Source organism: Vanessa cardui, chromosome 15 (genome assembly GCF_905220365.1).
Source record: "Vanessa cardui chromosome 15, ilVanCard2.1, whole genome shotgun sequence".
NCBI lineage: Eukaryota > Metazoa > Arthropoda > Insecta > Lepidoptera > Nymphalidae > Vanessa > Vanessa cardui.
Window position 1 is genome coordinate 794854 of NC_061137.1, and position 25564 is coordinate 820417.

At 35.2% G+C, this 25564-nt stretch overlaps 1 protein-coding gene across 1 annotated transcript in view; it reads right to left on the bottom strand.

Moving 5' to 3' along the window:
- Positions 1–288: 288 nt before the first annotated feature.
- The window catches only part of LOC124535703, a 51735-nt gene continuing 26459 nt past the window's right edge, over positions 289–25564 (bottom strand). The window contains exons 4-15 of the mRNA XM_047112013.1: positions 18456–18596; positions 9733–10247; positions 9048–9276; positions 7431–8070; positions 7113–7286; positions 6789–6951; positions 6066–6178; positions 3721–3940; positions 2549–2669; positions 1643–1797; positions 1103–1247; positions 289–651 (exon numbers count right to left, since the gene is read on the bottom strand). Coding sequence (XP_046967969.1) covers positions 457–651; positions 1103–1247; positions 1643–1797; positions 2549–2669; positions 3721–3940; positions 6066–6178; positions 6789–6951; positions 7113–7286; positions 7431–8070; positions 9048–9276; positions 9733–10247; positions 18456–18596 — 2811 coding nt within the window. The 3' untranslated portion in view covers positions 289–456. The remainder of the gene's footprint in view (positions 652–1102; positions 1248–1642; positions 1798–2548; positions 2670–3720; positions 3941–6065; positions 6179–6788; positions 6952–7112; positions 7287–7430; positions 8071–9047; positions 9277–9732; positions 10248–18455; positions 18597–25564) is intronic.

Here is a 25564-nt window from a genome sequence, read left to right on the forward strand (position 1 = left end):
GCACGCGAAAATAGATCTTAAGGTGACGACTGACGAACGCTTTCTTACCCCGACTGACGTGTATAAGTTATAGTACGACACAACTTAGATGTCGCATCGGCAAAATTCGTAAAACCGATCACATCCGAATTGAGTACGCTATCCCAAATTATCAAAATTTTCTTTCTCATGTGAATATGATCTTTACAAAAACGTAATAACTTGTAATATCGTATGACCTAATATATTCGTCAATTTGACGCGTCGATGTACATGCACTTGCTTTCTCTGACGCGTGAATCTATAGCGACGAATAGCATCGAATGGCGCGATAGGGAGCTATTTCTATTGGTCGTGTAAATCGGCAGTAATCTGTTTTATTTTCATTCCATTGCATTTTCCGATGCTACATATAATTTGTGTCGTACTATACTATGATGCGACTCAAGTGTCCTTGGCGTGGAGGTGCGGGCGCGGTCACACGATGGCGAGCGTGGTGGTGGTGGTGTTGTGGTCGTCGCGCGGGTCGCGCAGCTCGTGGTGCAGGCCGGCCTCCTTGAGGATGCGCATGCGCGGGCCGAGCGGCACGCCCAGCGCGCGCAAGCGGTCCTCGCCCACGTAGGGCAGCTCTGCCGCGCCCACCTTCTCCTTTTCTAGCAACGCCGCATATTTCTGCAATAAGGGGGAGGGGGGGGGGGGTGTTGTCAATTACACTACATATGCACCAGAACACCAAGAGTCTATGTAGTCGAAACTACCTAGTGGGTTTAGTGGCTAATTTATATGAAGGGACCTTGCAGGCCCTAGCTTATTCCGGTTTAAATTGTACATTGGGAGGTATTCCAAATTTTTTGCTCATATCGTACCTCGTACTTCTACAGTGTCTACATAAGACCGCAAAAACTAAAAGAAACCCACTTTCTTATTCAAATCTAAATTTTATTATAAATATGTTACTATTATGATTATTTTTAAGTGTTTTTTTAAGTGTACAATGTCAACAACAGGTTTTTGGTGAAAAAAGTAAATTTTAATCCTATAATTGTCGTACGTACTTCTAGGATAAAAAGCTGGGTCCTTATTACCACGACTTTAAATTCTTTATCCCTTTCGTAAAACTCACCTCGTATCCCAATTTCTTGAGGAACAGTCGCATCAGGGGCGGCTCGTCCCCGAAGAACTTGGTGAGACGTTTGACCCTGTCAGGATTGCTGAAGGAGTACGGGTCCAGATGTCTGCTGTGTCCGGACCTGACGTACTGCTGAGACCTGTAAATTAATTTTAAATTGAAATATATTATTTTGACATTGAAATGCAACTAGGTACCGTCAACAGCCTGTGATTTATTAATATGGCAGCGTTAATGATGGTAGAGATAATAGCAAAGGCGTAGCTACTGCCGTATCTGCCGTATCAATTATACGGGGCCCCCGGGCTACGAGGGCCCCAAACGCACGTAAGCAATTGACATGACAGATATAATTAACACACACGGATAATCATGATGATAACAGATAATTATGATAAATAAATATTTATTTAAATATTATGCAATTACTTTTGTGAGAACTCTTTTCTGTTCCTAAGGGCCCCCAAACAATTATTTATAGGGGGCCCCATCAAAGCACGCTACGATTCTGGGTAATAGTGGCGGTACACTGACCTGTACAGGTGTCGCAGCGCGGCGAGCTCGGCGCGGATGGTGTCCATCTCTTGCAGTACGAGGTGGTGCGTGCGCATCTCGCTGGAAAGGTGCGCCACCGAGCGCGCCAGCGTCACCACGTGCGACTCCAGCCGCTGGAAGCGCTTGTTGATGCCCTGCGGAGCGCGGTCACATTGTTAGCATTCTTTGAAATACGACACTAATATTCTCGCATTTACTTAATGTTGTCTTAAATTTTCGCGATTATTACACATTTAAATAAAACTAATTATAACGGATGAATCGCGTATATTAATTATTTTTAAACATCCCGACGTTTCGAGCACTTTGCAGTGTTCGTGGTCACGGGTAGACTAAGATGACATTTGTCTATTTGAAGAACAAAGGAAATATTATTAACAACTACCGCCAACGATTTCTCAATTCGCATTTACTGCTGTTAATCGCAATAGAGCGTAAACGTGGTAAGTTGGGTTTGAATTTCCTTTTACGACTCATTCGTATTCATATATATAATCGCCTCATTGCCTCCACTGGTGACAGGAGGGCTGGTTCGTTTTTTGCCCAGAGGATCGTAATTGCGATTTAGCGGGGAAATGGTTATTCGTGGTACAATTCCACGCGGTCGAGATTTATATAGTAGCTAGTTTTAGTTCATATTTGTATGTATTTGAGCATTTAATGTTATTAATTCTTTTATTGACAAATTTGTGAAATTCAAGTTTAATTCTGATTACCAAAAAACAAAAATGAAAATAATTTATACTTTATTCAAGACCTTTAACAAGCTCTTTTGAGGCGAAGCTACCACCGGTTCTTAACAATCATCAATCAATCAAATAAAACAATCATAACATAGTAAAATGTTTTACTGTTGGTATCGAGCAAGATTATTAATATATGTACCTTGAGATCATGTTTCTTTCTTTGCTCGTTTGAGCTTCTCCGCTTGTCGCGAACTGGTCGGCTGCTTACAGAACTTGATGGGAGGGAGGACATGCTGCCGTATCGACGCTTCGATGATAGCCTGAAATGCAGACAAATCGTAAGGAAATGAAAAGGTTGAAATTATTAAAATAAGATCACCTTCCATTTTTAATATGCATAAAAATATCTCTTTAGAAATATGTTTAACCGCATACTCTATGTAGCGTATTTAAGTTCTATGCGTGTATTGAAACGTCAATAATTTATCCATGGCATGATTTTGAGCTATGACGTACTTCCCTTCTCGTGTGGGGCGCGGTAATGTGTGCAATGTGAGGGCGCCGCGCTTCGAAATTAATTAGTGTAACGGAATGTTATCCTTCTCCTATAACATCACCCGTCCCCTGGCGTGTTCTTTGAGTGTGTTAAGAGCAAGGGAGCGCTACCAAGAAGAAGAAAGTGTCTTCAAAACCTAGAGGCCAGAAAATGAGGTAACAACTCCCCTTCTTAATCAACTAAAATATACATACAGTCCACTTATCTCTGGCGTGTACACTCTATTTGCTGTTTATGTTAAAAATAAAGTAAGGTTTTATCATCTACACTAATATTATAAAGAGGAAAACTTTGTTTGTTTGGTTGTAATGAATAGGCTCAAAAACTACTGGACCGATTTTAAAAATTCTTTCACCATTCGAAAGCTTAATTAATCCCGCATAACATAGGCTAAATTTTATTTTGAAAAAAAAATAAGGTTCCGTAAGATATTTTGGGTTTTTCGGACAAAATAGGAAAAAATCTACCAAAAAAGTTGATTTTTTGCGTATGATGTCTAAACTATAAAAGATAGAACTATAAAATGTTCTAACTCCGGTCCTTAGAGGGCATAATGGCCTCCGACCCTAAGAACCTCATCAGATTCGTGGCTGATGTTGGTCTGGCTGAGGTGTTGTGATCACGAATTTGAGGTTTATCACAATAGATCCAAGCGCCGGTTGCAGTAATTCTTCAAATGTGACCGTGCCTCAGCAGTAGGGATATTAGAAGACTGATTATGAACCGTTATCTACGCGGCCGAAGCCGCGGACGATCGCTAGTTTGTAAATAAAGACCAAAGCTAATTTCATGAGATCAGAGAGAGAATTGCTAACCTGGCTTCCCACGTGGGGTGTTTGGCCAGGCTGGCCGGCTTCCGAACGCCCAGCAGCTGCAGCACCTCCGCGTACATGTTCTCGAGGCCGCGCAGCTGGCGGCGGATGGCGCGCGCGTCGCCCGTCGACGCGTCGCTGTCCGTGCGCCCGTCCAGCAGAGACGAGAGGTCCAGGCTTCGAGTCGTGGTTGATGTCATGTCCGTCGTGTCTAACCCGAATACTGAAACAGGAAATCACAAAAATATTATCTAGTAATGAGCCAGTTTTATATCTTTATATAATCTAGCTTGCGTGTGTGCTGCATGTGCAGGATATATTGCCCATAATCGCCACGCTGGGCAGGCGGGTTGGCGATCGCAGGGCGTAGCTTCTCGCACCGGTGACGCTGCTGCCCGTCACCGGCCTGTGGTATTTAGCTACACCTATTATGTTGATGGTTATACCGCCATCAGTCGGTCGCCAGAGCCTCGTTTGCTGGTCGGCAGGATGCACCACGGGCAGATGAGGTTGGCTTCGTGCGCTAAGGTGTAGTTTGCGCCCCCTTACATCGCCAGGCAGGGGCTGGATGCGAGTAGCCGGAGAAAGACCACAGTGGCGTGCACTGGGAGAGGCCTATGTCCAGCAGTAGACAAAAACGGGCTGATGATGATGATGATGATATAATCTAGCGGAAATTCAAAGGTCTACGTGATGGTAAATGGTCACCACCGATTTGACTTTAGCGTCGTAAGAAATTTTAAATATTCTGTACATTGCATTAGAGATGGCTCAGTAGTAAAAATGCGTGCAACTTAACCGATGATCGCGAGTTCAAACCCAGGCGAGCACCATTGAATATTCATGCGCTTAAATTGTGTGTTATATATCATCTCGTACTCGGCGGTCAAAGAAAACATCATGAGGATACCTGGATGTGTCTCATTTCATAGAAATTCTGCCACATGTATATTCCATCAACCCGCAGTGGAACAGCACGGTGGAATATTGATTTTGTATTTTTGTTTGGTACATGTTAATTAATTATCAGTAATTTAGAAGCAAGTAATATAACTCAGTAATCGAAAAATATGTAGAATTTAAAAAACCGCTTTATATAGCGTTTATTGATTACAAGAAAGCTTTCGATACTATTTCCCACATAAGTATATGGGATGCATTATACAGACAAAACATAAACGAAAAATATATAAATATTATGAAATATATATATATAAAAATTGTACTACCAAGGTCAAGCTGGACAGAGTAGGCAACAACATTAACATCAACCGAGGCGTCAGGCAAGGCGACCCCATCTCACCGAAATTGTTTATAGCAGTCCTACAAAATATAATGGAAGACCTACCATGGTCAAAACAAGGTATCAATGTGAATGGGAAACACTTAAGCCACCTACGCTTCGCGGACGACATCGCCGTGATCTCTGAATGCCCATATAAGCTTAACACAATGATTAGCGAACTGCAAAGCGCTAGTGCTCGGGTAGGCCTAGAAATGAATCTAGAAAAAACTAAAGTGATGACTAACAGTAACTTGACACCAGTACTGATTAATAATGCACCACTAGAGTACGTAGAGTGCTACACTTACCTTGGCAAACAAATCTCATTTAAGAAAGACCGGAATATAGAAGAAATAAATAGGAGAGTAGCTATTACATGGAAGAAGTATTGGGCTCAAAAAGAGATTATAAAATCAAAATTACCAACTAATTTGAAAAGAATAATCTTAGACACGACGATTCTACCCTGTCTCACTTATGGCTGCCAAACATGGACTTACGATTATAAGTCAAGACATAAAATCCAGTCCACTCAGAGGGCAATGGAAAGGAGCTGTTTAAACATAAATTTGAGGGATAGAGTACAAAGCATAAAAATACGAAGAAAAACCAAAGTTAAAGATGCTCTACATTTCTCTCAAAGTCTCAAATGGAGGTGGGCTGGTCATGTTGCGAGATATAATGATAATCGATGGACTATCAACACTACAAAATGGAAAGGGCCGTATGGCGTGAGAAGTAGAGGTCGCCCGTGCGCCCGGTGGCAAGATGAGATTGTAGCCTACGCGGGGAGTGATTGGATGACCATCGCCAAAGATAGAGGAAAATGGGACTCTATGGAGGAGGCTTTTACCCTGAAGGGGTCCACACGAAATAAAAATTAATCATATACATCAACACTGTTTCATATTATTTGTTTTATATATATTTTATGTGTTGTTTCTGTAATATATTGTTTGTATGTATGTGATACAACTAAATTAGTATTTGTAACTTAGAGTAGTACTGTGGAATAAATAAAGCTATTTTATTATTATTTTATTATAATATAACTCAATCTTACAGTGTTTCTTATAATGATGATCACGTTTGGAGGAGTGTTTCTTGTGTGAATGCCAGCGCGGGGATTCCCTTCCTCGGCGTCTTTCATCAGGATACTCGGATCTACCAGGAAGACTGAAAACAGTAACAAGAACCTAGTAATTGGAAATTGAAAACTCTTGCTTGCATAAAATCAAACGGTATAAAATACCACTAGCAAATGGCAAAATCATTAAATCGAATCAAAGATGAGACAGTTGAAAATCAAAATATCCAATGATTCTACGACGATTATCACTGGACCTTGTTGTAGCCCATAAAATGTCAAGTAATGTCTCAGAATTTTCAGAATATGGAAAAAAATTAATCGTTTTGCATACTGATTATAAGCCATATATTGTTTAAATTTTTTAGTTTGTTGATATTTTTCATATTTTTGAAAAGGAACATACATTCGTAATTTTAAAGTAATTTCTCTATTATGATGAAAAAAAATTAAAGTAAAGTTTCAATAGACCTCTATATATCCTATTTTGATCTCTTTAGACCATTTAACACACACTTAAAATTATATTCAAGTGATCATAACGTTGTCTTAAATTTTCGCGATTATTACACATTTAAATAAGACTGTCTACCCGTGACCACGAACACTGCAAAGTGCTCGAAACGTCGGGATGTTTAAAAATAATTAATATACGCGATTCATCCGTTATAATTAGTTTTATTCAAGTGATCATCCCACCTATTTCTTTTATGTAAATCTGAAGAAGGCGACTGTGGTGGGAGGGGAGGTGTCATGGATCCGTCAGAGCTGGCCGAGCTATCGAGTCGCATACTGGATAACTTGGGTTCTAGTATCTGTCGAAGCTCGCATTCCACTAAATCGGCCCATTCGTTTTCTCCTGCTGTAGATAAACATAAATCAATTAAATAGGCCATTATATATAATAAGGCCATTTATACATCCTAAAAGTTTATAATCTACGTCTCTTTATAATATAAAATTGTACGTGTTCATGCGTTCCTTACTCGTAGTAAAATATTAACTCTTAAATAAACATCATACCGGGTCCAGGATTTTGCTGACTAGGTCCAGGCTGAGGTTGAACCCTGGACCCTACAGCATCTGAATCTGCAGATGTGTCATGAAGGCTGGCGTCAGGTCGTCTCCCGCTGGAATAGGCCACGCTACCTCTACCAGAGTCAACGTTTGATGACTGACCACCATTTTTGTCGTAATCTGACAAATGCGAATATTTTTGTCGTTAAAGTTTAATATGCATAGTATTTCTTAGTTCAACACATAGTAATAAATATTTTAATATGAAGATATAATTATGTTTTTCGGATTAGTGTTTTAAATTTCACTTCAAAAAGTTCTCACCTGAACTAGCGCCTGAACCGCTAGCACCTTTTTTTCCATGTGCTTTTAAATCTTCGATTCTATTAGGTGTTTGTCTTGATGAAGATGGTTGTGGGTTATATACTTCGGCTTTACTACTTGAGTTATATACACTGTCCACGGATTTCTGACTTGCACTTTCGTCATTTCTTTCTAACATTTCACCAGATGTTGAAGCTTCTTCTTTCTGTCGTTTGCCTAATGAATCAGGCGTCCGCCTCGATTCCTTATGACTATCTGGCGTTCTTCTATACATTTCATGTGCCCGTTCTTGTCTTGGTGAATCAATTGACCGTCCACTTGTACGTATTCGTTCTTCAAAACTAGACCGACCTTGTGCTGCAAGCCTCATACGAAACCCTCCGTCATCTGACTCGCGTTCCTCAGCATTTCTTGTAGGTCCGTTTTCATTTGGCATACCATCTAGAAGATTGCCATGAGAATTTCTTCTGGATCGGTCATGGATTTGTGGTGTTGTGACCTCTTGTCTAGGATGAGGATCATCTAAGAGGTGAGGATGGGAAGCAGCTCTTCTGCCTTCTACTAAGCCTCTTTGACGTATAACTTCCCTCTCTAATTGTTGAGGACTTCTGAGATCTAATCTTGAATGTGAGATGTCAAACTGTAAAAAAAGTGAATTTTTACGAGTTGAATTTCGCAACTTTGTAATACCCATTCAATGTTAAAACGATATTACAACCTAAAAAATAGTTACGTAGACAGATTTATACGTTAAAGCTCTTTTCTATGGTACTTGGTCACGAAACATACACATAAAAACGAGATGAAGTTTTATAACATCGGATATACTATATCTCTTTGATACAAAAATATTTTTTTTGTCTTATATACTGCTAACTGTCTATAGTTTTCTAGTTAACTAAGGTATTTTTTGGTAAGTGACTTTTTATAAATAATTTAATTAACTGCAAGAACTAGCATATATTCAACATTGAAAGTTACATAGTACAAGTTAAAAAATACATAAGTGATAATCGTTTTGAGATTGATTTAAACAACAATGATTCGATAAATTCATTACGTTACGGACAATACGGAGGTAAAAATTTAGATCCACGATATCGCGCTCGCATCATAAAATAAGTACTTGTTATTTTAATTGCGTGCTCCGTGGGAAAATGTAATTGTTGGGAATCATTGTGCTTTGTTGCAGCAGTGAGAAACAGTCTTAAGAAAGGCGAGAATTATTGCTGTAATTTTTTGATTCTGTTCTATGACATTCGGATTGTATTGCATTTTGTAATTATAGTTTATTTGATTTGTAACCACCGTTAAGCTATATATTAATTACTTAATTAAGAACACCTGAAACTAATGTTGCTTGCGTAAAGGCAATCAAATTTGATTGCTCTTTTGTATGTTCTGAACACTTTTCATGTTCTCACAATACACGAATTACGAATACTATAGTAAAGAGTGAATGAATACAAAGAAAACTTTGATGGATGATGTTTATACGTTAACAAGTTAATTAAACTTGTTTATAATACGAAAAGTTATTCCCTTTTAAAGTTTTATAGGTTTGTTTAAATATAATCAGTGACTATGAAATAGAAATCATGTGAGTTATTAAATTACCTGTGGCTGAGGACCAGTTTTCAAAGACGTGAAGTTGGCCATCGATCGCACATCCATATCTCGTTGGTACATCGCACTTCTTCGACCTGGAGGTCCATACTGTTGGTAGAGGGCATCTGCACCGAGAGCTTGTGGCCTATGAGGAGACGCCAGCATCTCTTGCGATCTTGCTTGATGATTTAGCATCATCTGCTGTTGTACTATCTGTTGTTGCTGATGTATTAATTGCCTGAAAGTCATCGTCATCACTTTTAATACTTTTTTCATTTATTTATTTTTGATAATTCTTACATTGTAGTCGTGTTACCCGTGGTGTGCTTTGTCTTGAATTTAGATTACTATTAGAGGCATCACATTAAAATACTAGTAGTACTACTACAAGAATTATTTATTTTAATTAATGTACACATTGTATAAGAAATTATGGAGACTTAAATTCTTATAAACGTTATGGATTTATATTTATAAATACGGGATTATCAAAGCATTGCAGAAGTAAACGAGTTGATGGCATCACTTAACAGTTCTATTTGAAGCCACGCTTAAAGAAATTTTAATTCCCATGTGAAAGCTGTGATTAAATTTCTACTACGTGATTATGTCATGTTTCACAAGGAAATTATAAAATATTATGCAATCTAAATAGAAATTGCTAGATTAACATTAGTGCCAAGCTAAATCTTACCTATGCGGCGAGGGACTCGGGTACGCCATGTTATTTGGCATGCCATGACTGTATTGCATATCTGGTCGGTTTTGTGGCATCGGTCTCCCGTATATCCCTTGCTCTACTTTCCTTGGTGTTTCTCTTGGGGTGACTTGCTCCGGTTCAGGCCTTTTTCTTTCTTCGATGTTGTTCAGTCTAGCTTCATCGTTATTCTTTTCACCCTCATTGCCATCCTTTTTGAATCTACTTGATATCATGTCCTTTAGTGTGTGGTAAGTTTTGCTAACTGATTTATTACTCTTAGGTGCATCCCTTGTACTATCTTTACCGGTTTCAACGGTGACTGTTATGTGTGAGTTGTTTTGGCTATCGGTTTTATATGCATTTTTGGCGGGTATCGGAGGTTTTGGGGAGTCATAGTTTTGTACGTTTCTCGCTACAGCGCCTTGGTTTGGATTTTGGTTTTGATTCATCGTGTACCCGTAGTTTTGTTCGTACTGTCTGAAATCGCCAGACGGTCCTGCTTGTTGATTCTGGGGAAATGATGTGAAATTAATAGAAATTTATTGGAAATTTTTGTAATTACATCAAGATACTTCAGGCTAAAGAAATGTCCAATTTTTATACTAATGCTGTCCTTCTCAACAATCTGGGCAATTGTGTACGTCATATTTTTATAGTGTCTGCACTAAGTTGATTCTATTTACGACGGGATGGTAAGTCTGATATTGTCGATGGAATAATGGGAAATCTTTTTTCTGACCTTATCCAGAATCCAGGTTTAGTGACATGAAATCCTATACTAACGATCTACCCTTCAAGCTCATTTTTTTGTGTTAAATGACAATTGACAAACTATACTACGAATCTTGTCGGTCATTTTCGATTGTGTCTACATCTTAAATTGGTAGCTTAACATCAGATCATGTTAAGTTTAAAACGGTCACGTGATAACGTCGCCTCGTTTCAACGATTGAAGGCTTTGCAGCGAAAGAAACGAATGTGTTACGCGAGGTAATGGGAATGTTACAACAATGCGATGTAGGAATAATGGCGTTGAACTGTACATTATACAGGTTGCGGCGTTCGGCGACTGCCGAGAATTATTTTACAATACAATGTGGTTATATTTCGAGATCGTATTTTGATAATACTTACAAACTATTTTGTTATCTCAATTTCGTACTTTTATTTTGAATATATTTGTTTTTTTATAAATCTGTATATTTTTCTCGGCCTACACGGTTGCAATCGAATGTTACAGCAACAATTTTTGCACTTATATTATTTATATCCGTACATAAGTAGAAAAACCGAAAAAGTAGATGTCGATGACTATAATAACTGAATGATATATTATTATCTAAGTTTATCTTAGAGTTTCATCTCTTTTCATCTAATGTACTGAGAATGTTTATAATATTATTAAATACGAAAAAAATTATATATTCGAGCTTATATTTATAACACATTTCTTCCAGCACTCATCAAAATATGCTTCATTCAAGTAGGCTTTCAGAAGCATTTTTGAATCGTCATTTAACTATTTTAAGTGAAGCTACCACCGGTTGGGAAGGTAGGTTCTACCGAGGAGAACTGGATAACCGGCAAACTCAGTGCTTAGTTTGTACAAGCAGAGTCGAAAATTAAATTCGAAAATATACATAGCGAACTATTAAACACACTCCACGTAAACTCATTTACAGCTTAAATAAAATGCAATGTGTTTAAATTAATATATAAACATCTAAATCATATAGATAACTAAATTAATAAATATTGTAATAATAACATATATTTTATTTTTTAGATCATAGCATTTTCTCACGAGAAATATTTTATAAAAGTTAATTGAATATGTATTTTTCTTTTTTACACTTAAGAGACTTATTTTAAAAACGTATTAACTTGCATCATTAATTATTTATTTTTCCTGATATTTATTTACTCCAGAAATTATCTTTTCTGAGAATCGTCTTTAATATTATCAAATGCATACAGTAAATAAAAATTCAATTTAACTAAAGAAAAGAATAAAAATTACACCTACGTTTTCCACTCTAAATTTTACCATTTTATCTTTAAACTTTTCACTTTCTCACATTTTGAATTAATTTATAGTAAAGTTAAACTTTTCAAAATGAAAAATTTTAAAACTCACACAAATCTAAAACAAAACAATATTATACACTATGTTCGTAATTTAAATATTAAACACTATAGATACGTGACGTCCTCTACGCGGCGAATATGAAACGTAACAAAAAATGTGTTCATTTAAAATAAAAACTTTTTTAAAACTCCGAACGGATGCGTTCGCTTGTGAAACGAACGCCGAGTATACTAGTTTTAAGTGCATCGTAGACTGGCGTGCGGCTCCGTTACGCCGAATCTGATTTATAATCAGCACCTTTGGAATACAAATCCGTTATTATTATTTTTTTAAAGCTACACACTAGAATGCGATGTTAATTATAAAAAAAAAACACGAAAAAAGGTCTACTTAATTAAATATTGTAAACCGTATTTGTCCACAGTTGTCAGAGTTATACTTTTATGTGGCTTGGGTGAAGTTCCACCATATAATTCGTGTCTTTAAATAACATCCAGAAAATGTCCCATAGTTGGATTAAGATCTTCTCCCTTAAGGAGAACTATCTGTACTATTCTGTTGCGATTCATAGATTTACATTGCTTTTATGGATGCACATTTATCGAACACATGCCGGATTCCTAGCGAAATAAATTCAGTGAACCTTGCCTGATGTGATGCTTGAACATTTTAACCACTGGGCCACCGCAGGCATTAGCTTTACACTATAGTAGTAGAAGAAAGTGAATTACGTTCATCTCACTGTATGTACACGCATAGATTGATTCGATACGAGACTCTATCGATAACTTTCACTATTAAATGCTATTAAATGTTCAAGTCGCGCCAAATACTATCACACGAACACTATGACAGGAAATAAGAAATAATCTTGGGATAAAAACCTCTTTAGTGTAATTTATTTTAGAAAGACAATCTAATCTGCGTCTTAATGATAAGAGGTAACATTTTAACATATACTGTCTAGCTGTAAAAAAATAAAAGAAGTTATTAAGACTTTTTAGGTTTATTTAATCAATTTTCCGCTGATCACGTTGCTTAATGTCTTGTGTCTGTTTTTACACTGGCTCACTCATTTAAAACGGAAAACCGTAGTAAAAGTTTTGGCGTTTGACATACTCGTATATGACCTTAAAATACGTGGTTACTTGTTCGTAATACTTTATACAAATATTTTTTCGATTTCAAATAAGAAGTTTAATGATTTTTTCTTCTATGTTTGTGTATAATAATAATCAATTAATAAGTCAATGTGTTAAGTATATTGCTCATTAAAAGCACTGAGTAAAAATCGCAGTAGGAAGGCGACACGTGGTATTAACGGTTCGGTTCGCTGTACGAAGTTGAATCGCGCGTTGAATTTTTATATCAACGACTCATCGCCTTAACCCTATTACGATACAAAACAAAGAAAATATGGATTCAAATGAGTAGTGTCGTTAACACCTCTTGGTACTTGGAAACTTATATGTACTCAGTTCGTCTGTTATTCTTGATACTTTTGTGTAAGTCATTGCAAAGATTTTATTTGGTACAATTGGATGAAATTCAAACAACCTTTCTTTGAAAATAAGGAAGATAATTTGCATGCTTAGATTTTATTCTATATTGTAGATTGACAACTGTTTTCAAACAAAAAAAGAACAGAGGAATAAAAGGTATTAATATTTTATTGTCTTTTTATAGACAGTTACAGCCTTAGCAATCTTCCCATCTAATAAATTTAATTACTTTTAATTAACGTATATTTCATAGGGTCTCACGATCGCGTGTCAAAAGCCTTCTTTTTTAAGAAAACCTCTTATTGCGGCGAAGTTTAGTGCTTCGGACATAGAATGATTGTGTTATAGGTTATTTATTTAAATTAATTTATATAATGGTTATTTGTTTATTATTATAAATTAATCTTACCAGTGTTAAAAATATCATATTTTTTTAGTTACAGTAGAACGTCGATTATCCGAATGGATTGGTTCCGGGATTATTCAAATAATCGAACATGGCCTGGTAGTAAAAAATGATACACATAGTTTAAACTTTCATTAAGTTTAAAATTACAGATCAGAGTAAGTTGCAACCCCATCAACTTACAAATATAAAAATAATTTGGTTTTAATTGTTTATATTATGCTAAGGATCGATTCGGATAATTCGCGATTCAGTTAATCGGCGTTCGGATAATTGGCGTTCGCTTTTAAATTTAATTATAATAACAACTATTTTAAATAAGACAGTAATTTATAATTTTTTGTATTGATTTTTAATATAGATATATAATTTAAATACGTTTTTCAATATCATAGCAAGAGGTACCACTCGTATGGGATAATTATTTACAAATACAATGCAATACGTGCCTTTCATTAACTAGCTGGTAATCCTTAACCCTATCCTTATTGTCATTATCACATATGATTCATGCTTATTGTTTAACTATTGTGTGGGCTGTTTTAATAGCTTAGATGACCCAGTGGTTAGAGCGTGTACATTTTGACCGATGATTGCGAATTCAAACCCAGGCAAGAAGCACTGAATTTTCACATACTTCATTTGTGTGCATAATTAATGTCGACCTCAACAGTGAAGGAAAACATCGTGAGGAAACCTGCATGTTTCTTTTTCTTTTTTAATGCATGTATCTGACATCAGCGAAAATCTGGAGTCTGTCCCCACCAACCAGCATTGAAGCAGCGCGGTGGAATAAGCTTCAAACATTCTCCTTAAATGAAGTCTTTAGCCCAGCAGTGGGAAATTACTGTTGTACTGTAGTGGGCTGTAAACATATCCTATTTGGCGTCATGATCCTTGTATCTATGTTTACTATAAGTTTATATTAATATCTTGTAAGGAGTAAAATCTATAGGTAGTGATATTAATATGACTAAAAAAGTCATCGTTGAGCTGATTCATTAAAAGAAATAAAAATAAAGGAGAGGCTAACGGTAGTCGCATTTGACATATAACTGACCTCCCACTCAATATATGATCTATCTGATGGCACAACTCTAGAATCGTGTGTCTGTTCACCAAAAAAGAAATAAGTTTTCTTAAACATTAGCGTAAGTAAACAAATAAGTTGTTCTACAAAAGTTTCAAAGCGCAGTTTTGTTGAGTAAGTTTATGCGGCTATAAGAAGTGATAAAATGAAGTGGAAATGCAGTTTGTAATTTTTTTACTCATTATAGGTTAACGTTTTACCGTTGTCTTGATTGATGTTATGCATCGACACGGCCTACAATGTAGCACACTTGCCTAGAGGATACCTGTTAACTGTTAACTCTAGGTTTGGAGACACCAACGCTGCCTCAGGAAATACAGACTTAGGCAAAGTATTTCACGGTTTAGTAGCACGAAGCATGTTAGTTACTTGTAAAATAATTAAAATGTCATATCTGCCTGTGTACCTTAGGTTGAGGCGGATATGCTTATAATGAAAGGACCTGACACGATAAGTATGGCCTTTGGATACGTTGGTAATACAATCCGAAATAATATGATTACTATGTCTCTCCAAAATGTGCTATTGTCTGATGCACAATCTTTTTTAATTATAAATAAAATTTTAACAAAAAGAAAAACCGACTTCAAACAAAACACTATTTTAAAACAAATGAATATGCACGAAAAAGTAATAAAAATAATTGCGTATTCAACATATTTTTTAGAGTCTTCCTAAGTTAAATGAAATGAAAAATATTAGACTACTTAAAAGTCGATTAACGATTATATCATGTAGTTATAGTTATTGGTATATTTGGAGCCGGTGTCAGCCACGGTGCCCTTGCCCCAACAATCAGAAGAAAGAAGCGATACGAGCCCCTTGATTGATCCAGTATATTATTGTGTAAAAGGTAATTTGTAAAAAACATATTTGTCAAAGTATTCTCGTATTGTTTTTTGATAGATATACTGTAGGGTTTTATTGGCTGACACCGACTCCAAATATAACAATAATTATAACTACATGATATAATCGTTAATCGACTTTTAAGTAGTCTAATATTTTTCATTTCATTTAACTTAGGAAGACTCTAAAAAATATGTTGAATACGCAATTATTTTTATTACTTTTTCGTGCATATTCATTTGTTTTAAAATAGTGTTTTGTTTGAAGTCGGTTTTTCTTTTTGTTAAAATTTTATTTATTTTTTGATTTTAAGTGAAGCTGATGTTGACTAACTAATTTTTTTTAATATGGATAGATTAAACGTTCCGTTTATATGAGTCAGAATCTACTTCGAGGACAATTTCAAAGGAAACTTGCGAATAAAGCAAAAATAGACTTTCGAAAATGCGGATTTAATACGTCACGCGGCGTAAACTACAAGGATCCCTCGAAAGAGCTGTAATCGAACTCAGCAAAAAAACTTTGAAAAAGACCAACTATATTTCGTACATCATATGACATCACATCACATACATAAAATTTGATTAAAGATAGTAAGAAATTCTGCCCCATATCGCACCCTAACTGCGAGCCGTATAGGAGTTCCATCACTACATAGTATAAAACAAAGTCGCTTTCTCTGTCCCTATATCTTTAAATCTACGCAACGGATTTTGATGCGGTTTTTTTTAAAAGATAGTGTGATTCAAGGGGAAGGTTTGTGTATATAAAACATGAACAATATAGTAAAGAAACACTGATAATTTTAGAAGTTTGCGATGTGATGTCGTATATAAACAAATTCTGTAGTATATTTAGTATCAGTATTGCACCCGTGCGAAGCCGGGGTGGGTAGCTAGTTGATTATATTATTCGACTATGATAATTACATAAAAAATAACCACATTACGGAAGGTGACTCAAATATCCAAATAACCTATAAATAAAAGATTCGACCGAGTATCGCTAACGTGCTCCTCAGAATTGTTCCGTTCCCTTCCGTTCCGTTACTTTGTCATGGATCCTGTGCTCAGAACCTTACCAAACTTTCACCAAATTACTCTTGAAGTATATATTTTATAATAAAAAAAGAATTATCAAAATTGGTTAACGTGATTTTCAGTTATTCACCTATTTGTCGCGCATATACATAATGCAAATTTAAGACTTATGTCGTTTTCACATGGATACCATCATCGGAAAAAAAAAAAAATGGGACCCCACGGGAAGCACTACCTTTCAAATAAAAAAAAAATTATCAAAATCGGTCCACCCAGTGAAAAGTTATGAGGTAACAAACATAAAAAAAAAAAAAAAAAATACAGACGAATTGATAACCTCCTCCTTTTGGAAGTCGGTTGAAAAGAAGATTTTTGTGGAGGGAGTGGTCTGGTGTGTCAGAAAACATGTAGAGCCTTTGGTCATGCGATTGAGTATTAGTAGTTACTGAGTACGGTCGGTTCGGATTGCTCTTATAAATGGCTGGGCAAATAGCCTTTTATCTGATAATAAGTGATCATCGCCGTCCATAGACAGTACAATTCTAAGAAATATTAAAAATGCTTTATTTTACCAATGCGCCATCAACCTGGGAACATGTGACTGTAGTTATACTAAAAAAAAATACTAAGTTTAGTTGCCAGGCGGTAGAACATCTGATGAGTGGATAGTATCTACCAAGGCCTTACCACCGAATAAAGAATTCATCGTTCACATTGATCCTATATGTGACGCACACACATTATCATGATTATATATCCAGTAACTTAGTAATTTATTAGGAGAACATCAACAAAATTAATATAAAAATATAAAAAAAAGAGAAGAAAGAAAAGAAAAAAAAAGATCTTACGTCCATTTTAGAAGTATTTACGAATCAATTAACCAAATAAAAATCATCCACGTACAGAACGAAAAATTTCTTAAGAATCACTGAAGGCAATATGTTTATGAGCTCTATATGTATATTAGGTGGTCCGTCAGTTTATCTTCCTGCTTAACGAGCGCTGCGACAAGCGAGGCATAACGATGGAGTTCTTTGCCCTATAGTTATATATTTTCCATGGTTTAATGTTCGAGACGCTTCTAATAATAGATTAGAGCTATGTGGGCCATGACAGGCTTGTGACGGAGCTGCATAGATATTTGTTACTATGACTATTTAGTCAAATAACCAATATTAAATTGTCTACGGCTTAATCTTTGAGTAGCTGTTTCTTGAGTGATAATAGCTGTATTCTGTTTATTATCCTTTATCGAGTAGCGTTAAATTGTAGCTATATATTATATTTATTGAAGTTAGTTCGCTGAACGGTTAATACGGCGTTACGTACAGACTAACAAACTACTAATATAATGTATTAAAATGTTCCATGTTTTATCTCCATTATCATATTTAAATTGTTTAATTACTTTTCTATTTCTTTTGTTCATACATGTACTCCTACTATCTGTATATATATTTGATATAGGACAACATCACATATGTACATTACTCTGATCCCAATGTAAGTAGCTAAAGCACTTGTGATATGAAAAATCAGAATAACGACGGCACAACAAACACCCAGACCCAAGACAAACATAGAAAACTAATGAATTTTGTCTAAATCGACTCGGCCGGCAATCGAACCCATGAAAACCGGTGTACAGACTACTCGACCGCGATAAATTAATATATCGATCGTCGTAATATTTGTCCTGATATATTTTCGTTACATGTAGAGATTAAAGGATGCATACCTCTGCATGTGTCCACGCTGACAAAGCCTTAGGGGGTGTGTCAGGAGCTACTGCCCCAAGTCGCCCCCTCTTCCTTGCCTCCTGCAAGATTGGTACTTTGGAACTTTTGTCACCCGACGACAGGATCACTTCGCGTTCTATCTGTAACATATATATTGTTAATTTAAATATAAAATATATACGAGTATATTTAATGAATAGATTTCTAATAAAATAAAAAAAAGATAATAAATTAAATGAAATTTGAAATATATTATTCAAGTAGGCTTTTACAAGCTTTTGAATTGTCATTGTATTTTATTAAAAGTAAAACAGTAGTCAATCAAAACAATCTATCGAAGACTTAAAAAAAGTTAAACCGAACAAATAAATAATAGGAATAGTTTAACTATTTATGAAGGAATATCTAAAATTTTATGTCGATACAAGATTTTATAGATGATAAAAAAAGAGTTAATACTTGTTGACTTCCAAGCATATATTAATTTCAATAATTGTATTTAACTAACTTCACTTTGTATTCTTTAAATGTTGAAAAAGAGTAACTTCTGAATCTCTTGCCGGTTCTTCTCGGTAGAATCTACTTTCCGAATCGGTGATAGCTTTACTTAATTGTAAAATGACGATTCAAAAGTGCTTGTAAAAGCCTACTTGAATAAAGTTTATTTTGATTTGATTTGGTTATCACGATATTTAAAAATATCAAGACCCAAAAAGAAAAATCGGGATGTTTCTAAGAAAAATCAGGCTGTTATTTAATGTCAATAGACGGTAAGTTATTGCTTCCAATTTGTGTCAGTCAGTCAAGCTATTGACGTATTAACGATCAACGTCTTAACTACATGAATTATGCGCGATATTATTGTGTTAATCGTTAATCATTATTCTGATTCCTTAATTGCTTCTTTTACTGGCTATCTTATCAAGCAGCAAATCACGAGTCCAGGATTGACATCTAAGTTCGGTTTGTTAAAGAAATTCTCATATAAGATTTTAAATTAACTTGGTTATTTTTATTACTAAAGTAATTAATTTCGGGATATTTACCATGTTTTTTATTTTTATTCGGTGGAGCTTGATATTTCGACATTATCTACGAATGTCTTGTTCACGAGACTGAACGTTATGTTATGTCTCGTGAACAAGACATTAAAAATAAAAAAACATGGTAAATAACCCGAAATTAATAACTTTAGTAAGAAATTCTCATTTCATTTGTTGCATAGCTACATAAAGTTTGAATGTTGGTAGTGGTCACGCCTAATCAATGCAGTCGTGTTGGATCACTGTTCTAAGAGATTTAGAAAATGAGAATTCAAAAAAAGAATTTCAAAATATACTTTACACAAGTACGTTTCCCCATGTAATATGGAGGGTGGGAGGTGGTAAGTCTCACATACACCCCGTATGTGAGACTCACCGGTGGCCAGAACGCCTAGTGCACCCTAGTATACACGGGAATAACCACTAAAAAGCCAGTGGTGGCCTACGTCTTATCGGAGGATGCCATCGGATTGTTTTACATGCTACAGTCCCTCACTACCCCATTAGGATATAAAAAATGACTAGGTATATGGTGCTTAAGTAATTTAAACTCAGAAAGGACGAGTTAATTCACATTTATATGAGTACTAGTTATTATGTCCTTTCTCGGAATTCGATTTTGGTTCAAGCCATATTTCATTAAAATTCGGTTCAGCGGTTCGGTCGTGAAAAAGCGACATACAGACAGACAGAGATACTTTCGCATTTATAATATTAATATAAATAAATAAAGAGTCTTCACACTATCATAGCTATGTTTTAAGGCAAGTGTATAATGAAATGTTGTACGAAAGCTCCTATTTACATACAATTTACACACGAAAACATCAATAACGTTGCGTAACGTGTCCAAACGACGACGAACAATGTACTTTCACTAATCTCTCTAAAAAAACGATTATGTGTTGAATAACGAGACGATGTATCTCATTTGTAAAACTATTAACATATAATATGCACAGATAATCTTCAGATTAGAAAATAAAACGCTGGTGGAGCGCATGGAACATTAAATTGAGTCTAAAAAAGCGAATACAAATTACCGGTAGTGTGAAATAACGCGTCTTTTTGTTGATAATTATTTTATAATCTAAGAAAGTCTTTGAAAGTTAATATAATATAATTTAAGGCTTTAATCGATTCGATTGATTATGATGGATTAGTGATGGAGGCGCCGTGTCCTGGGTTTCTGTTTAATGTATTAACTTTCACTACCAAACATATTATATTATCAAGTTTAAGTCAAATCTTAAGTGATTTGGTGGTAGGGAGTTTGGAGCGCATTTTTTTCTCGCTGGAAAAAAACATTATGCGTTACCCTCACGGGGGCGAATGCCCAACGAGGTGTATGTGGGAATCGCCAGTGCTGAGGGCTGCGCCCTAGTACACCGGAATGCCTACTAAAAAACCAACCAGCGGTACGCTCTCCGTATTTTCAGCGGATTTCACAGGATGGCTTTCGCATGCTACTGTGACGAGGGCATTGTGAAAGCCTGCTTAAGTAGGTAGTACAGATACTTGTGATATTTTACCAACAAATCAATATTTAGAAGAATGGCTAATATTTCTTACACATCAATATCTATGGGCGGTGATGAGCAGTCACAGCAACAAATTTAAATTTATATAATATAGATCCGAGATGGCCCTGTGGTTAGAACGCGTGCATCTTAACCAATGATTACGGGTTCAAACCCAGGCAAGCACCACTGAATATTTATTTGCCTAAAAGAATTTAACAATATATTTAAAATGAAATCATGTTATAGTAACACAAAATTAAAGTTTAGTGACTGGGCTACTGTTGGTATTTATAAAAGTAGAAATAAATTATACGACTTATATGATATGAGGCGGTGGAATCGAAGCGTAGCCTTTTTAGAATACGTCATTAAATATTCCAAAATTTTTAAAACAGTATGCATTTCTGCTAAGTCCTTATATTTAAAGAAAAAAATCCTGGATTCTGATAATAGAATTAAAGCCACATGGGATGTTATTAGTAGTGTTAGTGGAAAACCCAAAAAGGAAATGATACCAATAGAATTGAACACAGGTAGTAGATACACGAGTTCTGAATTAGAGGTTGCTAATTTATTTGAATCATTTTTTGATAAAGTACCCCATAAAATAACATTTCATTTAAAATCATCTACATCAAATGCAGCTAGGTTATTAAATAATAGTGTTTCTAAATGCGTTATTGATTTTTCATTTGAAACGGTTTCTGCAATAGATGTCATAAAAGTATTTAAAACTATAAATATTAAAAAAACTAACGACATATGGGGCATTTCGGTAAAATTTTTTAATAACATCATATACGATATTGCTCCGTATATAGCAGTAATTTTTAACAAGAGTTTGGACACGGGTTCATTTCCTAACTTGTTAAAATGTAGTAAAGTTTTACCACTTTTTAAAACTGGAAACAGAAGCGATCCCGGTAATTACAGACCTATTTCAATACTCCCATCCTTAAGTAAAATTTTCGAAAAAAATATTTTAAATCAACTTCTCGTCCATTTCGGTACAAATGCTATTTTTCATGGTGAGCAATTCGGTTTTAGAAGAGGTCGCTCGACAACTGATGCGGGAATTGCGCTTCTCAAACATATTTACGATGCTTGGGAGAAATCACAGAACGCTATTGGAGTATTCTGTGATTTATCTAAAGCATTCGATTGTGTAGAACACGAAACGCTTCTTTATAAGCTCAAATATTACGGTGTTAAAGGTAAAGCTCTTGATCTCATCGCTTCATATTTAAGTCAAAGAATCCAGCAAGTTTTCATTAATGGAATAAAGTCTTCTGGATCTACGTTAAAAATGGGAGTTCCACAAGGTTCAATTTTGGGTCCCTTTCTATTCCTAGTATATATAAATGATCTTCCTTTCTATGTTAAGGGTATTTGTGATATAGTGTTGTTTGCTGACGATACTTCGCTGATTTTTAAGGTTGACAGGAAAAAAAATGACTATGACGATGTGAACGGTGCATTATCACAGATACACAATTGGTTTACAGTAAATAATTTAGTTTTGAATGCTCAAAAAACAAAATGTGTAGTTTTTACCCTACCTAATGTTAGCAAGCAAAATTATAATATATCTTTAAATGGTGACCGTCTTGAAGTAGCTGATACTACGGTGTTTTTAGGAATAGAATTGGATTCCAGACTTCAGTGGACTTCTCATTTATCATCCCTAACAGGAAGACTCAGCTCCGCAACATACGCGGTTAGAAAAGTTAGACAACTAACTGATATTGATACCGCTCGTTTAGTTTATTTTGGTTATTTTCACAGTATTATGTCATATGGCATATTACTTTGGGGTAACGCTGCAGATATTGAATCTGTCTTTATTTTACAAAAGAGAGCAATTCGGTTTATTTATAATCTTGGAGCTAGAGACTCTCTTCGGGATGTTTTTAACAGAGTAGGAATACTTACTGTTGCGTCGCAATATATTTACAACAATATCATGTATATTCACAGTAACATTGATCACTTTGATAAAATCAGTGATAATCATTGTATATGCACTAGAAGTAAGGATAAACTTATAACGCCAAGTTTCCGACTCCGCAAAGTCAATGGATCCTTCTTGGGGCAAGGTATCCGTTTCTATAATAAAATTCCGCAGAAATTTTTAACTTTGCCGTTTAGTAAATTCAAATCGTTTGTTAAAAATACATTGGTAGAAAAAGCATACTATTCAATACAAGATTTTGTAGATGATAAAAAAGCGTGGAGTTAATACCTGTTGACTTCCAAGCAGGATACATTAATTGAAATAATTGTATTTAATTGACATGACGTTGTATTTTTTAAATGTTAAAAAAGAGTAACTACTGAGTTTCTTGCCGGTTCTTCTCGGTAGAATCTACTTTCCGAACCGGTGGTAGCTTCACTTAATTGTAAAATGACGATTCAAAAGTGCTTATAAAAGCCTACTTGAATAAAGTTTATTTTGATTTTGATTTTGATTTTTTGATTTGTGTTTATAATTCATTTCGTGCTCGGCGGTAAAGGAAAACATCGTGAGGAAACCTGTATGTGTCGAGTTTCATAGAAATTCTGCCACATATGTATTTCATCAACCCGCATTGTAACAACGTGGTGGAACATATTCCAAACCTTCTCCTCAAAGGGAGAGGAGGCCTTAGCCCAGCAGTGGGAAATTAACAGTCTATTGTTGTTGTTGTAACATTGTATAAGGGTGAGGGAAAAGCGTGCACCTGTGTTGGCGTCAACACTTGTGTGCTATAAAATGATCTGTGTAGTCTCTCTTTAGAATATCCGGTACTGCGGTTTCGGCCAAGAGGACTTTAAATAAATTTGCCGTTTCTTTTTCGATCTATTTCTTTCTATTTTTATATTGTTAATATAACATTATTCAAATTAATTAATTATTATTTTTTAATTTTTAATAACATATTGTCATTTAATTAAACTCAAACATCGTTACTTCTTTATTATGTTCGTTATAAATAACAGTATATTACACATATATAATATATAGGGAAAAGCAACTTCATTCTACTCGAATGTCCCACGACTCTACTTGTATTTGTTTATTTTTTCATAATTAAACTATTAACAAAATTTGACATTACAAAAGATTAAAAATGTTGCATGAGGCATAATAGCCTTATAATTAATGATTTCTTCCAGGTAACCTTTGGGCAGGACCTTCTTTAAAATACATATGGGTATAATTAATTTTATTAATATTTCTATACCGTAATAACTTACAAATTGAAATCATTAAAATAAATAAGATCTATATAAAATTCAAAAAATTTAATACAATTACAATTATATTTTATATTACTTATTTTCAAATGAAAGTAAAATTAATTGTCCGTCAAGACATTCGCGAGAATTCTTCGACGCAAAAACTGAATAATGCGACATACTACTTCTATTAATTCTAAATATAACTATGTCATCGACCCGGCGTCGGTTGTCACGTCATGGCAGCCATCGCTAGAGGGCGGTTAGTTGGGAATTGCATTTCATTATAAGCACTAGCCGTTGTTATAATTTGCTTCGAACGTCCGTTAATTCATTTATAAATGGTCAATGTTGTTTGCAGATACGAAAATGTTTAACATTTTATACCTTAAATATTGAATGGAATTGTATGAATGAATGAATTAATTTAAAGCCAAAGTTACTCGGGATAATGAATACATCAAAATTTAAAGTCTAATAGAGAGGGACTGAGCCGAGATGCCCCAGTGAGGCGAGATATCCCAGTGGTTAGAACGCGTGCATCTTAACCGATGATTGTGGGTTCAAACCCAGGCAAGCACGACTAAATATTCATATGCTTAATTGTTTATAATTCATCTCGTGCTCGGCAGTGAAGGAAGACATCGTAAGGAAACCTGCTTGTGTCTAATTTAATAGAAATTGCCACATGTGTATTCCACCAATTGGAACAGCTTTGTGGAATATGTTCCAAACCTTCTCTCCAAAAAGGGAGAAGAGGCCTTAGCCCAGCAGTGGGAAATTTACAGGCTGTTGTTGTTGTTTTTGTAGAGTAACTGACGTACAATATACGTTCTGTAAACATGACACTTATTTTTATTCTATTAATAATACGTGACAAAATATCATTATACACCGAGTCACTTTTGAAATGTCATGTCAAAGAAAATTCAATTGAATGTCAGGCTACCACCTTGTGTAAAATATGTATGTTTTGTATTTCAAACATAACAATGAGTATGGTCTGCTATTCAATTCGCAATTGGTACTAGCTAGCAAATGGATTTATTGTAGTACATAAGAACGTTAAATGATCAAAATTTATTCTTAAACAAATTTATATTCGGTTACTTTATGTAACTATTAGTCACCTCCATAAGGGTAGGTGAGTAACTGTAGGTATAAGGGGCATAGTATCTCAGTTCCAAAGGTTTGTGGATAATTGCTTATGGAAGAATTGGTTAATATTTCATTGGGCGCCAATGTTTATTTGCCCATGGACCTTATCTAAGCCCTAAAAATATAAAAGAATCAACGATATAATTCTTAGTTTAATATAACTGC